The sequence below is a fragment of the Budorcas taxicolor genome, chromosome 22 (assembly GCF_023091745.1).
Source record: "Budorcas taxicolor isolate Tak-1 chromosome 22, Takin1.1, whole genome shotgun sequence".
Classification (NCBI taxonomy): domain Eukaryota; kingdom Metazoa; phylum Chordata; class Mammalia; order Artiodactyla; family Bovidae; genus Budorcas; species Budorcas taxicolor.
Window position 1 is genome coordinate 49362023 of NC_068931.1, and position 18106 is coordinate 49380128.

At 38.6% G+C, this 18106-nt stretch overlaps 1 protein-coding gene across 1 annotated transcript in view; it reads right to left on the reverse strand.

Moving 5' to 3' along the window:
• The window catches only part of DYM (dymeclin), a 390393-nt gene that overhangs the window by 121428 nt on the left and 250859 nt on the right, over positions 1-18106 (reverse strand). The window contains exon 14 of the mRNA XM_052660241.1: positions 10002-10104. Within this exon, the coding sequence (XP_052516201.1) occupies positions 10002-10104 (103 nt within the window). The remainder of the gene's footprint in view (positions 1-10001; positions 10105-18106) is intronic.

The window sequence follows — 18106 nt, forward strand, 5'->3', positions numbered from 1 at the left end:
GGAGAAGCCTGGTAGGCTACAGTCCATGGGGTCACAAAGAGTCAGTCATGACTGAGCGACTTCACTTTCTTTCTTTTCTAAGCCTAAAAATGTACTCAACTTTTAATAATCAGTATTAACTTTCTTATTAAGATGTATCATACTGGTCAGTGAATTGAAATTTGAGTGAGAATAACTTTTGTTTTATTATTAGCAGAGCTTTAGCTCGTTATCCAATTCCAAGTGAGAGATTAGACCCAAATGCATAAAAATAATTAACCATGCATGCCTGCCCAGTTTATTATTAAACAAACATGATAAGTCACTTCAGTTTCGAGGACTGAAACTTAGTTCTTATAAGTCCATTTTCCAAACAACTACTTTGTTGTGTTAGCAAATCAAGAAAACCAATACACTCCAAGCATGGAATAGCATCTAACAATTGTCAAAGCGCAAATTAACTTGTCTTCTGCTTCCCAAAGCATATCACTTCTCATGACTGAGATATTCAAACTCACATCTTGGAAACACAAATAATTTATGAATAAGCTGAGAAACAATTTAGGCTTAACTTTCTCTGGTGTTCACTGAATCTTCTAATAATACCTGAAGCTTAGATAAATTCTGATGATTTCATGTTCATTTTTGCATTTATAAGGTAATACTCAAATATTCTTCTAAAGATTTCTTAAGAAGTTTTCAGAAAGCCATGAAATTTCCAACAAAACAAGCAGAGCTAAATTCTCAATACAATTTTTTTTTTCTCAGAAATTAAATCCACTAAGGAAAGAGTTGAGTTTCCACTCATACAATGAGTAAGATTACTAGTTTTTGGGGGTCTTATTTGGAGAAACTATAATAAAGTGCCATTTATAAAATATTTGCAGCTTTGACTATAATCAACTGTAATAATAAGATACCAGCTCAAAAATTCTTTTCATTTAAACCTCTTTTGTAATACTGGTTTTTAATAACCCTCATAATAGCTGAATTAAAGGACCCCAACAGAAATCATTCATCCCACATAAAACAAACATTGCCTTTTCTTCTTAGCTTTGTTTTACAGGCTACATTATTTCCAGATGACGCTTGAGGGGACGATGGTTTCAAGAATTAGATGCTTAAATAGACAGCTGCTTTCTATTTGCCATGTAAATCAAGGATATATCAAAGAAAATTCCAAATAGTAGACTTCTTTTCTTCCTATTAGGAACTATGAACTCAGGCAGAAAGGGAGAAACAGAGGGAAAAACAATAAATAGTTGAGCAAAGAGAAAATTAAAATGATTTCTAACAAAGAAAGTTTGAAGAATCTTAGGAAAAGATGTTTTTATATTAGCTCCGTACAGCAGCAGGTAAGAATATTTTCACTCCAGTGGGAGGGGGAAGAAGGAAACTGTGCTCACTGGTTTTCACAAATTTATCACACACTGCTACTGAATTTAATATGCATGGGTTATTTTTTCTGTATTCTTTAAACTTCTCTTAGAAAGTTAATTAATCATTGCCAGATTTCAATGCAAATATCCGTTTATCAACCCTGGGATTTCTTTGGAAGGAATGATGCTAATGCTGAAACTCCAGTACTCTGGCCACCTCATGAGAAGAGTTGACTCATTGGAAAAAACTCTGATGCTGGGAGGGATTAGGGGCAGGAGGAGAAGGGGACGACAGAGGATGAGATGGCTGGATGGCATCACGGACTCGATGGACGTGAGTCTGAGTCAACTGCGGGAGATGGTGATGAACAGGGAGGCCTGGTGTGCTGCGATTCATGGGGTTGCAAAGAGTCAGACACGACTGAGCGACTGAACTGAACTGAACTGAGAGGGAACATAAAAGTTATTTAAGTACTTTTCATGATAATTTAAAAAAATCCTTAAAAAGGACATTTTACCGTATTCTATAAGAAGAGACAGGACAAATTTCCTCTCCAGGAATAAAGGGCAGTAGTCTTTATCTCAATTCAGGTGTTGCTTAAGAGCGAAGGAATTTATTTTTCTCTTTTAAGCAAGAGGGGATTTCTCCTACTCAAACTGTCTGTAGAAGCATTCTCAGAACATTTCTGAAACTCCCAGTTCAGAAATGCTTCAAAACCAAATTATAACACAACCAAGAAAATTAGTCTGATTATGTTAAAATCCTGGTTTTTCATTAGGAAGAAAAAGTGGCAGGGGTGGGTGTGGAACTTGCTCATTTGCTAGAGGCCTCATTTATTTGATTTTTAAAATCAATTGTTCTAAAGAAGAAACTTCTTGGGACTTAATCCGTGTGGGGCTTGGAATTTACTTATGTTCAGAGCAGTTGTAGGGAAGGTAGTAAGATTTGTAACCTTATTCACAATGTTTGATTCTTGTTTTTTACATTGGTATTGACATTATGAAAGTAACGATTCAGATCTTGATTCAAATTTCATGATCCTCCTTGGAGAACTGATTGATTTTAGGGCTGAAGCAGAGGAAATATGAGATGAGTTGGAGCACCGTGAAGGATGCAAAAAAAAAAAAAGGTTGATGCATATTCAAAGGGTAGCGGACAAAACCTGACATGGCTAAAGTTGGAATAACCTGAGTAACAAAATAACAACAGTCCTGGGTGATAAGACGAAAATAAGTATCCAGGAGTTTATACTGATAGAAATAAATAACTGCACAGGCAAGAACTTTGGGGTGAGGTGACAACTCTTCCTTGCAGAATTCCATTTATAAATGTAGAGGGAATGAGACAAATAGAAAATCATTCCAAACTCAGTAAAATAATGATGCAGACAAGACTGATCAATGGATGCTAGGATTTGTGGGAAAATGTTTAGGAAAAAACTGGATACTGGCATTGTCTCGAAGTATCTTCCCCATATACTCTTCCAATATAGTGGAAATATGTAATAAAGTATTTCCAGTATAGTGACAATAACTACTATATAAAGCATACAGAAATTACAAAGGGAACATTAGCAAGTTTATAGTGAAGAATATTGGCAGACATCATCCTAGTGATGTGATCAAGTAAAAACATCACCAGTGCGTGTGTGCTAAGTCGCTTCAGTCATGTCTGACTCTATGCGACCCTACGGACTGGAGCCTGTCAGGCTCCTCTGTCCATGGGATTCTCCAGACAAGAATACTGCAATAGGTTGCCAGTTCCTTCTCTAAGGGATCTTTTCAACCCAGGGAATGAAGTCACCTCTCTTACATCCCCTGCATTGGCAGGCGAGTTCCTTACCACTAGGGCCACCTGGGAAACCCAAACATCACCATGAATATAGACCAACCCCATGTATTCTCTGGAATGATGCTCTGAGAAGGGCACATCACTTCTGAGGTATCCTTTCCAATAATGCATAACATCAATCTAATCATGAGAAAATGCCAGACAAACCCAAACTGAGGGACAGTCTGCAAAATAAATGATTAGTACTCTTCTAAAGTGTATGACACCACCCTTCTGCTAGAAAGTGAAGAGAAACTCAAAAGCCTCTTGATGAAAGTGAAAGAAGAGAGTGAAAAAGTTGGCTTAAAACTCAACATTCAGAAAATGAAGATCATGGCATCTGGTCTCATCACTTCATGGCAAATAGATGGGGAAACAGTAGAAACAGTGTCAGACTTTATTTTTTGGGGCTCCAAAATCACTGCAGATGGTGACTGCAGCCATGAAATTGAGAGACGCTTACTCCTTGGAAGGAAAGTTATGACCAACCTAGATAGCATATTCAAAAGCAGAGACATTACTTTGCCAACAAGGGTCCGTTTAGTCAAGGCTATGGTTTGTCCAGTAGTCATGTATAGATATGAGAGTTGGACTGTGAAGAAAGCTGAGTGCCAAAAATTGATGCTTTTGAACTGTGGTGTTGGAGAAGACTCTTGAGAGTCCCTTGGACTGCAGGAAGATCCAACCAGTCCATTCTAAAAGAGATCAGTCCTGGGTGTTCTTTGGAAGGAATGATGCTAAAGCTGAAACTCCAGTACTCTGGCCACTTCATGCGAAGAGTTGACTCACTGGAAAAGACTCTGATGCTGGGAGGGATTGGGGGCAGGAGGAAAAGGGGATGACAGAGGATGAGACGGCTGGATGGCATCACGGACTCGATGGACCTGAGTTTGAGTGAACTCCGGGAGTTGGTGATGGACAGGGAGGCCTGGCATGCTGCAATTCATGGGGTTGCAAAGAGTCGGACACGACTGAGAGACTGAACTGAACTGAAAGTGTCAAAGGTCATGATATCCATGGAAAGACTAAGGAAACATGACAACAAAATGCAATGCAGGATCCTGGACTAGATAACAGAAAAGAATAAGGGCAATAGTATTAAAACTGGTAAAACTCAAATGAGGTATGTGTTTTAGTTAACAGCATTGTACCAAGGTTAATTTCTTAGTTTTCAAAAATGTTCTATGGTTATGTGAGATATTTACAAAGGGGAAAGCTGGTGAAGGCTATATGGAAATGGGGAACACATATACACCCATGGCCGATTCATGTGAATGTATGGCAAAAACCACAATATTATAAAGTAATTAGCCTCCAATTAAAAAAAATAAAATAAAATCCTTTGTAAGTCTAAAATTATATGAAATAATAAAGAAAGAAAGGACTGAGGGAGGGAAAAAGGAGAGAAGGGAGGGGCAAATAAGTCATAAACATGACAAAAACGTAAAGATCTTTAAAAAGAAAAGTATAAGGTAATAAGTTCTATTTTTCCTTCTTTTCAGTCTAACTCCCCATAGGTAACCATTACTTAATATTTTCTTAGGCATTATTCCAGAAAAATTAAATGCATACTTTCAATCATACATGTACATATAACCTATATACTATAAAGTATGGTTTTCTGTTTTTTTCTACCAAATAAAGTGTTATGGATATCTTTTCATATAAATCTATATGGACTGAATTTGTTTTTAAAAATGTCTGAAGAATACTGCATTGGATAAACTTAAACTTTAATCAGTTCCTTAAAGATAGATTTTTTTTCCCCTTATTTCCATACTTTTGCTGTTAAACCAAGCCGAAAAATATGGCTTCCCAGGTGGCACTAACAGTAAAGAATCCACCTGCTAATGCAGGAGACATAAGAGATGCAGTTTCCATCCCTGGGTCAGGAAGATTCTCTGGAGGAGGAAATGGCAACCCACCGCAATATTCTTAACTGGAAAATTCCATGAACAGAGGAACCTGGCAGGCTACAGTCCATGGGGTTGCAAAGACACTTGAGTGACTGAACACACTTGTGTAATTGCATTATCTAGTTGACTTTAGCAATTTCTAAAGTCAAGTCATGCTCAAGAAACATATTTTCCCGTTTTGAAAATATTAACTTTTTCAGAGTATAAAGTTAATTTTTCTAAATTCACTCTCATGCCACAGTGTCAGCCAAGCTGTTATCTATATGTTATTACACTCAACAAGCAGTTCTTTTCTTCCCATAGTGCTCCAAACACTACTTTTTTAAACGGCTTCACTGAGATAACATCCACAACCACATGCGCATATGAGTGCACAGGCGCTCAGTCGTGGCCACCTCTCTGTAACTCCATGGAGGGCAGCTTGCCAGGCTCCTCTGTCCATGGGATTTCCTAGGCAAGAATACTGGAGTGGGTTGCCATTTCCTCCTCTGGGGGATCTTCCCGACCTAGGGATCGAACCTGCATCTCCTGTATCGGCAGGCAGATTCTTTACCACTGAGCCACCTGGGAAGCCTTCACAAGCATGTACTTTGTTAATTTAAATGTACAATTTAACAGTTGTTAGTACATTCAGAATTGTGCGACCATCACCATAATCTAATTTTCAAACATTTTTATCATCCCGGAAAGAAACCCTGAACCATCAGCAGTCACTGGCCATCCTGCATTGGATCGTGGATTTTTTCCAATAAATACAGTCTGCTCTCCATAGTTTCAGGTTTTACTTCTGTGGATTTAACCAGCCTTGGATAGAAATTTCTATCCACGGTTGAGTAAATCTGAGGATATGGAGGGCTGACTGTACTATACCACTTTATATAAGGGACATGAGCATCTTGGATCTTGGTATATGTGAGTGCTCTTAAAACCAATCCCCCTCAGACAATGAGAGACAACGTATACTACGTTTCTTCCTATACGTGCAGCTTATGATAAAGTTTGATTCATGAATTAGGTACTAGAAGAGAATATCCAAATTGCTAGCATCACTACTCTTGTGCTTTAGGGTCATTAAGCAAAAGAATGGTTATTTAAACACAAGCACTGCTCTCCTGCAACAGGCAGCTGATAATCTGGATGGCTACTATGTGACTAATGGTCGGGATATGCTGGACAAAGGGATGATTCATGTCCCAGGCAGGATGGAGCTGGACATTAAGAGATGTCATCATGCTTCTCAGAATGGTGTGAAATGTAAAACTATCAACTGCTTATTTCTGGAATTCTCCATTTAATATTTTTGGACTGCAGTTGACTGTGGGTAAATGAAACCTCAGAAAGCAAAACTGGAGCTAAGAGGGGGATGATTGTACTTGCTTAGCAAGTTGATGATAAACCCTTAGTTACTATTTCTACATCTGGGGATTTTTCTGACCTGGCTCCTTACTATTTTTGGCCAGGGTCTTTTTGGCTTGTGCCTTTGCATTTATGATTGGAATGAGATCGGAAAGTGGATCCTATGAAAAGGTTAAAAAGTTCTTTGATGATCACACAGCAATACAATTTGGTTCCTTAAGATTCCACCTAGGATAAACTAGTCATCTCAACTAGTTGCCGAGATAATCACTAGAAATTAGGGAAACGACGTTTACATGTAATTGTGACAACAGTCTTAGTTAAAAGCCACAGTTACATTTCAAAAGCAGCTACAATGCATTTACTATTTTTGTTTCACCGCCTATATTCAGGTTGTGTTTTATATGACCAAAGTTATTTTAGAGGTTTATTCTTTTTTTCTTTTTTGGCTGAGCCTTGAAGCAAGTTGGATCTTAGTTCCCTGACTGGGGATGGAACCTGTACCCCCAGCAGTGTTAGTGCAGAGTCTTAACCACTGGACTGCCAGAGAAGTCCCTAGGGGTTAATTCTTATGAAAATAGTGTTGAAAGATTCTTCTCTAATAATTCTCTCATGTCTTTTTAGTTGCTGAATTAAATTTTATGAAACTGATATAAAGACACCAAAACTCAGCCAAGTCAACTGAACTTCACTAGCCTTCCTAGATGCCTTAATCACTCTCTGACCAGCTATCACTGTAGTGAGCATTCTCTCTCCCAATGGAGAGCTCAACTGCAATTTTTGTTTTATTTTCCCTTAAGCAGTCAGGGCATTTCCTCATTATCTAGAAGCTGGCTGAAGGTTTCAGGTTTCCCCTGAGAGGTTCAGACAAAATGGTTGTACTAAAGTACTAATATTAATGTTTTCATAACATGCTATTTGTTTTCTATGCTGTTACTCAATTGACTGGTGAATTATACAGTATAATGACAATAAACTTTTCTTAATAAACTCAGAAATCTCTAGGTAGTCTGAAAGTACTCTATGTACTACAGTGAGAAGAAAAACAAATCCTTATTTTTATGCACGTATTCAAACTCTCTGCTAATATAGTTCTCTCAGTCCTGGTGTAGAAAGTATACATCTGGGAATTCACTGCTGCATTAAGGCCCTTTCATTTTCCTTTTCCGTCTTTTACAAACAAATGTTCTAATGCATTCGGTGAGGACACAGAATTTTATGTGGTTGTTGGAAAAGACACTTAACAAGTGAAATTTCTTGGGAAGAAAAAGGGAACATACTTTATTCGTCCAATTAATGGCCAAGTTAAAAGAGAACGATAATGAGAACATGGTTTCAAAAGTTCACGCTCTCATACATAGTGTTTTTAGAAATAAGAATGACCAATAAAACATGAGTTGTCACCAAGAAGAACTACCAAAGCACTTACTTTTGAGGTTGCTACTGTTTTCTTTAGTCATCTTTCAGCCTAGTGGCAGGGTGAGTGATTCACAATCATCGATACTACGACTGAATCAGTGTTACCCACCCTCTTCACTTAGCTCTAGGGAAAGGCAGAAAATTCAAGTTCATAAACCTATTTGAAAAACACTGTGATTTGCAAAGTCTCATACATATAAATGTTAAAATAAGACTGTCAATGACAGCTTCATATGGAATTTTCCTTGTATTTCTAGAAAGCAGATGCTTCAAGAAGTTCCTTTTTATTAACACTTCATGAAAATTTCATGCTAGAGGAAAACAAGGACTCTCAAAACTGTACAGTTCAATAGCAGACTTCATATATCCATTACGAGTTCAGCTTGTGCTTTCGCTGCATAATTACCTCCATAACTGGCAAATGCTATTAAATATGACCCATTTTCTCAAAGAAAATATCAATTTTCAGGCCTCTGATTAAAGGAGAATACTACTAAGGCAACCTCAGCATACACATTCAACACATTTTGTGTGGAATGAAACAACAGGAATACTATATAAATCAAATTATACGTGTATAAAATGACAAAACATTTACAGGTGAACAAAATTCATATTCTTAATAAACATAACCCTATTGCCACTCTGGCCCCAAATGTGGATTCCAAGGAGCAAGTATAAAGAATTACTTTTCTTAGAACAAGTTATGACAAGGAAAGAATTAAATCAGCCATAATGCTCATTTTTTCAAAAAGACGAGAATATTTAGCTGGCAGGAAAATTTTAAAAGATAGTTTTTTTTTTTGGTAAGAGAGAAGTACTTTGGAATTTCAAACTTAATACCTTAATGGGATGACAGATCATAACATCTTTCTCACACACACACTAAATAAATAAATATAAGAGAAGAAAAACAGCGCCAGTCAGGTTGTGGCTGCACATAGCTATCTCTGTTTATCAGTGTCTGATATCCGGACTGGGTGCTGTTCCCACAGTCTCGTATCAGCACAACCATTTAGAAATGAAACAAACCACAGCAGGAAACAAGCAAAACAACTCTCTGGCTGTCTGGTACACATCACCACTTCAAACTCAGAATACAAAAATTCTCTGCTCAAGTTTCTGAATATCGACTTTAAGTTGTCCCCAGATAAACAAATAGGGAGGTTCTTATTAGAACTGGATGAACTATCTCTGTGACTTGTGACATGAAAGTTTTTCGTATCCTCATCTAAGCATGCTCCACAATATGAGAAGTGTCACGGACAATGTCGCTGTCCTAAAGGAACCCACACAACGGGTTCCCCTCTTATTCCACATTGCTCTTCCCTGGGCTGTGTCTATTCTATTCTGTTATCAGCCTCTGAGGTCAGGTGGTAATAACCTCTTCATCTTTAAAGAAGGGGGAACAAATGCCACATGTTACTGCTGTTCTCTGCTGACCATGACTATGAGACCAGGGCAGACACCCTGAACGAGACCACCAGCAGAGCCAGTAAGAGTCTCTCTCCCAGGACATGAGAATTAGAGGACTCTGAACAGTCAGCAAAAGGCATGACTCGCATTAAAACACGTTAAGGGTTGGGAGGGTAGTGGGTGGGAGGAGGGGTGAAGGCTGCTATTTCAGACAGCAACTATAGAAAAGGGGCCTATGGGATGCAGCAGCAGAATAAATCTGAAGCAAAAAGAAGCAGATAACAAAACTAAATGTCCAGAAAGACAGGCTATTTTGAAGAATCCAATGGCTTTTCAATTTTAAGTTCTTGTTCTCTGAAATCCAGGTCTATATCTTCCCCTTGAGTTTAGTGAGAAACCTTTGCATACTTCTTATAAAATTCCTCCTTTCGTTTCTCTGTAGTTAGTTTGGGTTGCCTTCCTGACTAAGGTAATAAGTTTTCTAATTATTAACAATCATTGATTTAGGTTTGACTTTCTTCAACCACGTGTTAATAACCTTTGAAAAAACTTTTTCCCTTGATTTCAAATGTTTCTTCTTTATTTTCTATTACAGGTTTCTCAGTGGCCAAGAACAGTCAGAACTCAGGAAGAGGGGAAATTGTTATTTTTTAATTTAGCAACGAAAGGAACAATTTTTTATTGACAAGTAAGGTAACTACTTACATAATCTGGTAGAGGAACATCATTGGAACTCAATGAACCTCTCAAGGACTGTGTGGCTTGTTCCAGAACTTTGTTGTGTTTTTTTGACAGCAAGGAAAACAAGCTGAAAAAACAAACAAAAGTCCAATTATATTAAAAGAACTAAGTGTCTCCTTTCATAGGTTTTATATGGAATTATATAATTACACAGAATGTCAATTATTTCAAAATATACTTGTAAATGATTATTTTTTCATGCCTGTGTGAATAGCAAGATTAACAATACTATTGATATAATAAATGATAAAGTGAAAAGAATGCTTAAATTCTAAGGGCTCTAAAAAATAAAAGTTTGCCAGTTTAAGACTGTATTTCAAGTACAAGAGAAACTTTCAGAAGATTACTATCATGGAAAGAACAGTGGACAGAAATTTAGAAAACCTGGGACATGAACTGACTTTAGGAGTAACTCAGAGTGTATACTCTGTTACAAATCACTTGAGCTTGCTGTATCTCAGTCTTCTCATCTTTCAAATAAGTGTATCAGATTATTTCTCTAGCATAATATAGAGTCCATGATTCTATATTATGGCTTTATATTCTTATTTCTCAAAAAGACTGACTTTCAATATTGTATTATAAGATTTTGCTTCTGGCCATGATGGATTAACTGGTACTGGATAACTTGCCTGTGTAAACAACTAAAAACTGAACAAAATATACGAAATAACTGCTTTCAGATGCTCAACAACATCTGAATACAGGATTATGATCCCTAAAATAAGAGAGATCCACAGTGTTGTGTTAGTCGCTCAGCTGTGTCTGACTCTTTAGGATCCAATGGACTGCAGCCCACCTGGCTCCTCTGCCTATGGGATTCTGTAGGCAAGAATATTGCAGAGGGTAGCCATTCTGTTATCCAGGGGATCTTACTGACACACGGATTGAACCCAGGTCTCCTGCATTGCAGGTAGTTCTTTACCATCTGAGCCACTAGGGGAGCCTTTTGGGGGCCCATGTGATTCATTACCTAGAAAGTGAGTTTCTAGCCAGAGGAACATTTTAAGACTGTGGTTCAGAAAGCTGGAGCCCAAGCAGTGCACAAGAGTACTGTACTGAGAAGACAGATATGAATCTGGGGCTTCTGTGGCAGCTGGAATTTACAGAGTAGATTGTTAGACTGCAGGGAACTGCAAGAGGGAGGTCCAAGACCTGTTTCAGTGTCAATTCTTCAGTGTTTGGCTAAATAATATGCTGTGCTGTGCAAAGACAGACCTCACAAGGTATGACAGTAAACCACCATTCAGGAGGCACAAACCGAACAGAGATTTTGGAAATCACAGAAGACTGGAGGTATGCTGAAGTTCCAACCTGTCAGAATGGATAACACTCAGCTGAATTCTTGGAAAGATGATGTTTTAGGAGTAGTATTCTAACCAAGAGTAAAGATTATTCTAAGATGGATCCTAACAGAACTAAGTGAGCGATTTTCAAGTATAAAACAAAGTTACATTAAATATAAATGGATTAAACCCTCTGGTTAAATGATAAGAGACTGTCAGACTAGGTAAAAAAACTAAACCCCAAAACATGCTATGTATAAGAGCCAAACTTGTAAATTTGAAGATACAGATAAGTGAACAGTAAAATGATTCAAAAGAGATATTGTTTAATACAAACAATAATCATAAGAAAGGTAGAGTGGCTATATTAATATTAGACAAAGTAGGTTTAAGGATAAGATTATTACTAGAGATAAAGAGAGAAATTTTATAGTGATGAATTTACCAAGAAGCTGTAACAATCATAAATGTGTATATGCCAAATAACAGAGTTTCAAATATATATAAGTATATGATCCTAATATTATATCTACTATATCTAATGAAAAAGGAATTCCTCTTTGGGCTAGACAACGGGTTAAAAATAAAGACAATTCTGAGTCCATGTACTTTTCCATATAAGTATGGCTTGTAGTATCTTTTTTTTTTTTCACTTTATTTAAATTTTATTTTCTTACTTTACAATACTGTATTGGTTTTGCCATACACTGACATGAATCCACCACAGGTGTACATGAGTTCCCAACCCTGAACCCCCCTCCCATCACCCTCTGTAGTATCTTTTCTAAGGTCTGAAGCATTACTCTAGTAGTTCTTAGTGGTATCTTTCTAAATAGAATATTGATCTGAATATCAATTTAGGAAAATACCTAATTATTTCTGAAGCTTTAAATGGGATAATTATTGAAAACAAGACTACTAAGTATTCATTCCAGATTAAGTATTAACTAACATAAAAATGTTAAAAAATGAAAAAGTTTCTTAACACTTATGGGTAATGCTGGATGTGCACAAAGCAAATGTAACAGAGCCGAGAATATTCTCTAGATTCATATTCAAATACTTCAGGAAAATCTGTGAAATAATTACTTGAATAACTGAAATCATGTAACACTGATCAAGCATATGTTGATAAAGAGAGATTTCTGTGAAATGGAATAGTCCAGTTAAGTTTCATGAAGGGGTTAGACTTTACATAAAGTCTTGAAGAGGAAAAAACATCCATGCAAGAAGAGAGAGAAGGCATTTCCAAACAGAAGGCAAAGCACAGAGGCAAAACAGGGGACAGTGAGAAGAGTGAAGTGGAAATGTGTAAAGAAGTAGGAAGAAGACTCAATCTGTAAGGGTTGGTGCACTGTTTCTGTTGTTTTATTTTTATGGGTCTTCTTTATTTGAGTTTTAGCTTTGCCTTTTTTTTTCTTTTTCCAGGTTAAAAGTAAACGTCATGCTTTTTCCCCACATTCACTCCCATAACCCACTGGTAACAAATGTTAGCAGTTTATTGTCTATGATTCCAGAAATGTTATATTCATCAAAGCACGTATAGGAATGAATACTGTACATATACATCCATGCTTAATTCACAAAATAGGTATTGCTCTGTACCTTGCACTTTTCCCACTTAATAGTACAATCTTTGATTCGTTCAATAAAACATATACTGACTTAGTAAACTGATATCCAAGCATATGTATAAACCACATTTTGACTAATCCATTAGAAAAGTATCATTGCAATGTTTACAATTTTTTGTATCATAAACAGCACTGCAGTGAACACTCCTGTACATAATTTTTAGCATACCTGAGATGAGACTGACTATAGGATAAAGTAAAACTGCTGAGTAAAAGAATAATTGAACATATTACTGAACTGCAAGGTGTATATATTCTTAAAAATACAAATTATTTTTCAGGCAATGAAAATTAAGAGATAAAAATATGTTTAAATAGTGTATAAAGCATATTCACAAGGAAATGCATAAAAGGGGGAAATTAGTAAGATTCACCTAATTAGTTAGTATGTTGTTAACTCACTTCAGTCGTGTATGACTCTTTGCAACCCTATGGACTATAGCTTGCCAGCTCTCTCTAACCATGGGATTCTCTAGGCAAGAATATTGGAATGGGTTGCCATTTCCTCCTCCAGGGGATTTTCCTGACCCAGGGATCAAACCCATGTCTCTTATGTCTCCTGCATTGGCAGGCGGGCTCTTTACCACTAGTGCCACCTTGGCACCCCTCTGAAATCACAGAGCTATGTACAAAAGCAGGCTTCTGCTCAGGACACTTTTGGCTGCAGAAGTAGACACACACCCAGGCACGCCAGCTCTGCACACGGCTTCAAGGCCACATTCTAAGGCCTTCAAGGCCATTATATTACATAACTAAATATACTGCTGCTAAGTCACTTCAGTCGTGTCTGACTCTGTGCGACCCCACAGACGGCAGCCCACCAGGCTCCCCTGTCCCTGGGATTCTCCAGGCAAGAACACTGGAGTGGGTTGCCATTTCCTTCTCCAATGCATGAAAGTGAAAAGTGAAAGTGAAGTTGTACTACTTAGCATATTTTCTGAAATAAATGGAGTTTCAGAAGTTTTTTGAGATGGAATGGTCTTTGGTGGTTGATTCTAGTATCTGGCATGGCAAGACTCAAAGGGGCATCAACTGGGTGCCTGAACAGAAAGCTAAAGCAGTAAACATACCTGGAAAAAGTGAGCTTTTTGGTATTAGTAAGAGGAAAGGGGGCAAATGGAAGTACAGCAGCGCATTTTATGTTTGCACAATACCAGAACTGTTCACGGGTTCAACAAACCTGGGATTTTCTCAGTCAGCGTTCTAAGAGCGTACCCTTTAGAGAAGAACAAAAGAGGTAACCTGTGGTAGCTCTTATCATCAATTGAAGACATTTATGAAATGAGTCCTGGGAATCAAAGCAAAGAGGGTTTGATAATGTTTTCTTCAGAGAAGAAAGGCTAGTTTGTTTATTTTAAAAGAGAATACTAACAATCTGCTTTCCTTGTTAGTAGAAGACAAAACAAGGAAGGGAACTGCAATTCAAACACAAGCTCTTTCAGTTGGACACAAAGGAAAATTTGACTGCTTCGGGCCTGCAGTGTTGATATAGTTCACCCCAAGAACCTGTAGCTACTGCTCCCAGCTGTTTTTAAGAAGGTCGGTGTAGGAACAGATGACCTGAGGTCCCTTCCAGTTTTCTATCGCGAATGAGAAACAGAATTCACACTTACTCAGGCTATTATTCTTCTGCCATCTAATAGGCTTTTTTCTCAGTTCTTTTAGCCAGAGCTCTCAAAGTTTTCTTAAATTTTTTAAAAAAATTCTAATTTCGTCTTCCATTTAGCATTTTTAGGGCACAATGACCTACATTTATATGAAACATGATTTGCAAATTGCTGAGAAAAGTAACTTTTGCTTAAAGCTTTTGCATTCAAAGTACCAGCCCCAGTTAAATGCTAGTGAGAGTAAGCATCACACATGATATCTGTACGGAAGGGGTAATTCTGATTCTGGAAATAACTGAAACTGACTCCCAAGTGCACTGATACTCAGAATATAGCTGTCATGATACTTAATTTAAATTAGAAAAAGACTGGATTTTCCTTGTTGTACAAGCATGTTCATTATAAATTTGTTTAATGGTGAAAAACTAAAAGCAATAAAAACTCTGGTCAAGAATACAATGGATAAATAAACTGGGATAGTCATATAATAGCACACTATGTAACAATTAAAGGTTATCTAAACGGGATAAATCTCAAAAAAACAATGTTGTTCAGTGAGCAAGGACCCTGGTAGAGAATGTGAACAAGGCATTATTATTTATTCAGTGTCTTTAGCATGCAAATCAACATTATATATCTTCTACAGATAAAACTTTTGAAGTAATAAAACACACATGGAAATGATAAACATGACATTTAGGATAGTAATCATTCTCTGAGAAAGGAAGGAAATGAGATCAGGGAGGAAGAAATGAGAGGTTCAGCACACTCTGTCTCTCAAATATTCTTTCAGTTATACTAGATATATACATATTATATATATGTATATTTTGGTTATACTACATATATATATACAATACACATAATACTTTGGCCACCTGATCCAAAGAACCAATTTATTGGAAAAGACCTTGATGCTGGGAAAGATTGAGAGCAGGAGAAGAGGGCCACGAAGGAAAAGATGGTTGGATGACATCACCAACTCACTAGACATGAGTTTGAGCAAACTCAGGGAGATAGTGAAGGACAGGGAAGCCTGGTGCACTACAGTCCATGAGGTCACAAAGAGTTGGACACAGCTTAGTGACTAGACAATAACAACATATCTAGGGGACTTCTACGTTACTCTGTTTTTTTGGTGTATGCCTGAAATATTACACATTTAAAAAACTAATAAAAAAGAACACACTATCCTGAAGAAAACAGAGTCCCTGCCAACAGTCAGCATTTCATAAAAGAAAGAAGCACATAAACACGCATGATGAGTCCAACCTGGAATGTGCTCCGAAAACCACTGGCTGCTGCAAAGGGCTGTCATTCAGGTGCCCAGTTGGTGGCAGGAGATAAGACAGTTTAAAGACAGACTGTGAAGGGCCACTTATGGCACCTCACAAGTCCTGGACCTTTCTATATGGAGTGAGAAGCTAATGGAAGCTAATCAGTCTTAGAAAATGAGTAGAGAGACGTCTAACAGAGTAAGGGGGAAAATGTCTACAATATTGGAATCAGAGAATGCCACGGGTCTGAGAGAGTGCTGCGGGAGTAAAGCTGAAGGCTAGGTACGTCTCCCAGAGGAAATCTATCTTGACGGCGCCCTTGAAGGTTAAGGGGTTTGCCTGTGGGGAAACGTAAAGGGGAAGGGAGAGCCAGTCTGAAAGGTGCAGAAGCATACAGAAAGGCACAGAGCCGTCAGGGAAGTACCCAGAGCTTACGAGGCAAAGCTAGTACAAGTCCACAGAGCGGGGAGCATTAGGCCAAGAGATCAATCCAGCAAGAACAGCAGGACCTGTTTAAAAAAATGCCAAGAGGTTTGCACCGTCAAGTTATTGAGACAGACAGTAACTCAATCATTTACCAAGAACTGACTACGTGTCAGGGATGAACAAGTTGTCTGCTGGGGATATAGCTACTAGCAAAAGCCACAAGACCTCTGCCTTGCCCTCTTGGAGGGCACAGTCTGGTCAAGGAGGATATACTTGTATACAAGTGCTCCTGTCACTGGTGATGGAGAGATGCATGGGCAGAAATGGGGACAAAGATGAGGGTGTCTGATCACACCTGAAGTGGGGACAGGAAATCATTTCTGGAGATGATCCCTGCGCTGAATCTTCAGGACCATTCTGAAGATAGCCAAGTAAATCAGGCAATGGGAAAGGTAATGTGGGCAGAGAGAAGAGTATGAGAGGAAGCAGAGAAATCCGAGCCCTGCAGGTGCAGTCAACAGAGCAGCACACAGGCTCATAAGGTGCTAAGTATCTGGCGCCCCACGTTACGGTCAGGGCTGGAACGGGAACAGCTCACAGAGCGCCTCTCGTGTCTTAGTGAGACCTTGGACTTCATCCTGAAAGCCAGAGGTGTTTTCTGACAGCAGGACTACAAAGATAAGTAAAAGAGAAAAATGCAAAGCTGCTGTGTTTGGTGTCCAGGTGGGAGGGGGGCAGGAAGGGATGGGCAGGAGGGGTGCCCAAGCCCCCTCGTTCTTCTCTGTCCTCCGTCTCTCCCTGATGCTCTCTCATCTCGAGGTGGCTGCAGAGGCCCTGTCACAGAACCTGAACAATCCACACCTGTGCAAGGAGGTACAGGTACATAACAATTACACTTGTTTGAGAAAGATTCTCGGCCCCTAGGCAGGATGGGAAGGTTGGACAGGGTGGGCAAGAGAACAGGAGTGGAAATAGATAATTTGGCGTAACTTTTACACTGCTAAAAGTGAGAGGTAAGGAGGGCTTGAATTGGAGCAGGTATGAGCTATTTGGGGGAAAAAAGCAATCCTGGATGACTCTCAGGTCTGGGAAATCTAGTGGCTGGCTGAGAATGTGACTGAATATGCCAGGGATATACGAAGAAGAGCCTAAGAGCCGGGAGAAGAACTGGGAAACAAAAAGCTGTGTCTTGACAACAAGCACAGCAGCAGACAGACTGACGGAGCAGGCAGACTGACGGAGCAGACGACACTGTTCATCATCAGATACCACCTGACGTGTATGCCGTCATTCTCCAGCCTTGTTTTATTTTGAAGGGATGATGAAATTGAGGCGGGGAGTGGGTAAGGCTCATAGCTACTAGTGGTGGAGTCCAGAGTCAAATTCAGGCAGATGGGCTCTCAGAGTGGTGTTCTTAACAGTTCTGCCATGAAATTCAGAGGTGCTCTGGAATACCCAGATGCCCATGGTTAGAAATGTCCAGATTCCAAAAACACCAGGTGCTCAGGAGAGACGTTAAGAAATTTAAGGGCTATTAGCATCAGTTGAAATCACAAAAGTACAGGTGATCACCCAAGGATAACACATTTCTAGTATAAAACAAGGACAGAATTCTGGGTAAAGCCAGTAAAGTGTATTCGACGAAAGCTCGGAGTAGAAGAAGGGGAAGAGAAGACATTCTTTTGGAAGTCAGGAGAACCATCTTAAGGGGGGAGCACTCGCCACTGTTAAAAGGTAAAGCAGGACTGAAAAAAATAAAGTCACCGGATTTGACACAAGGCAAGGAATCAACGGTGATGGTAAAAGAAACTTTTTTCAGTGGGGAGGAGGAGGCAGAAG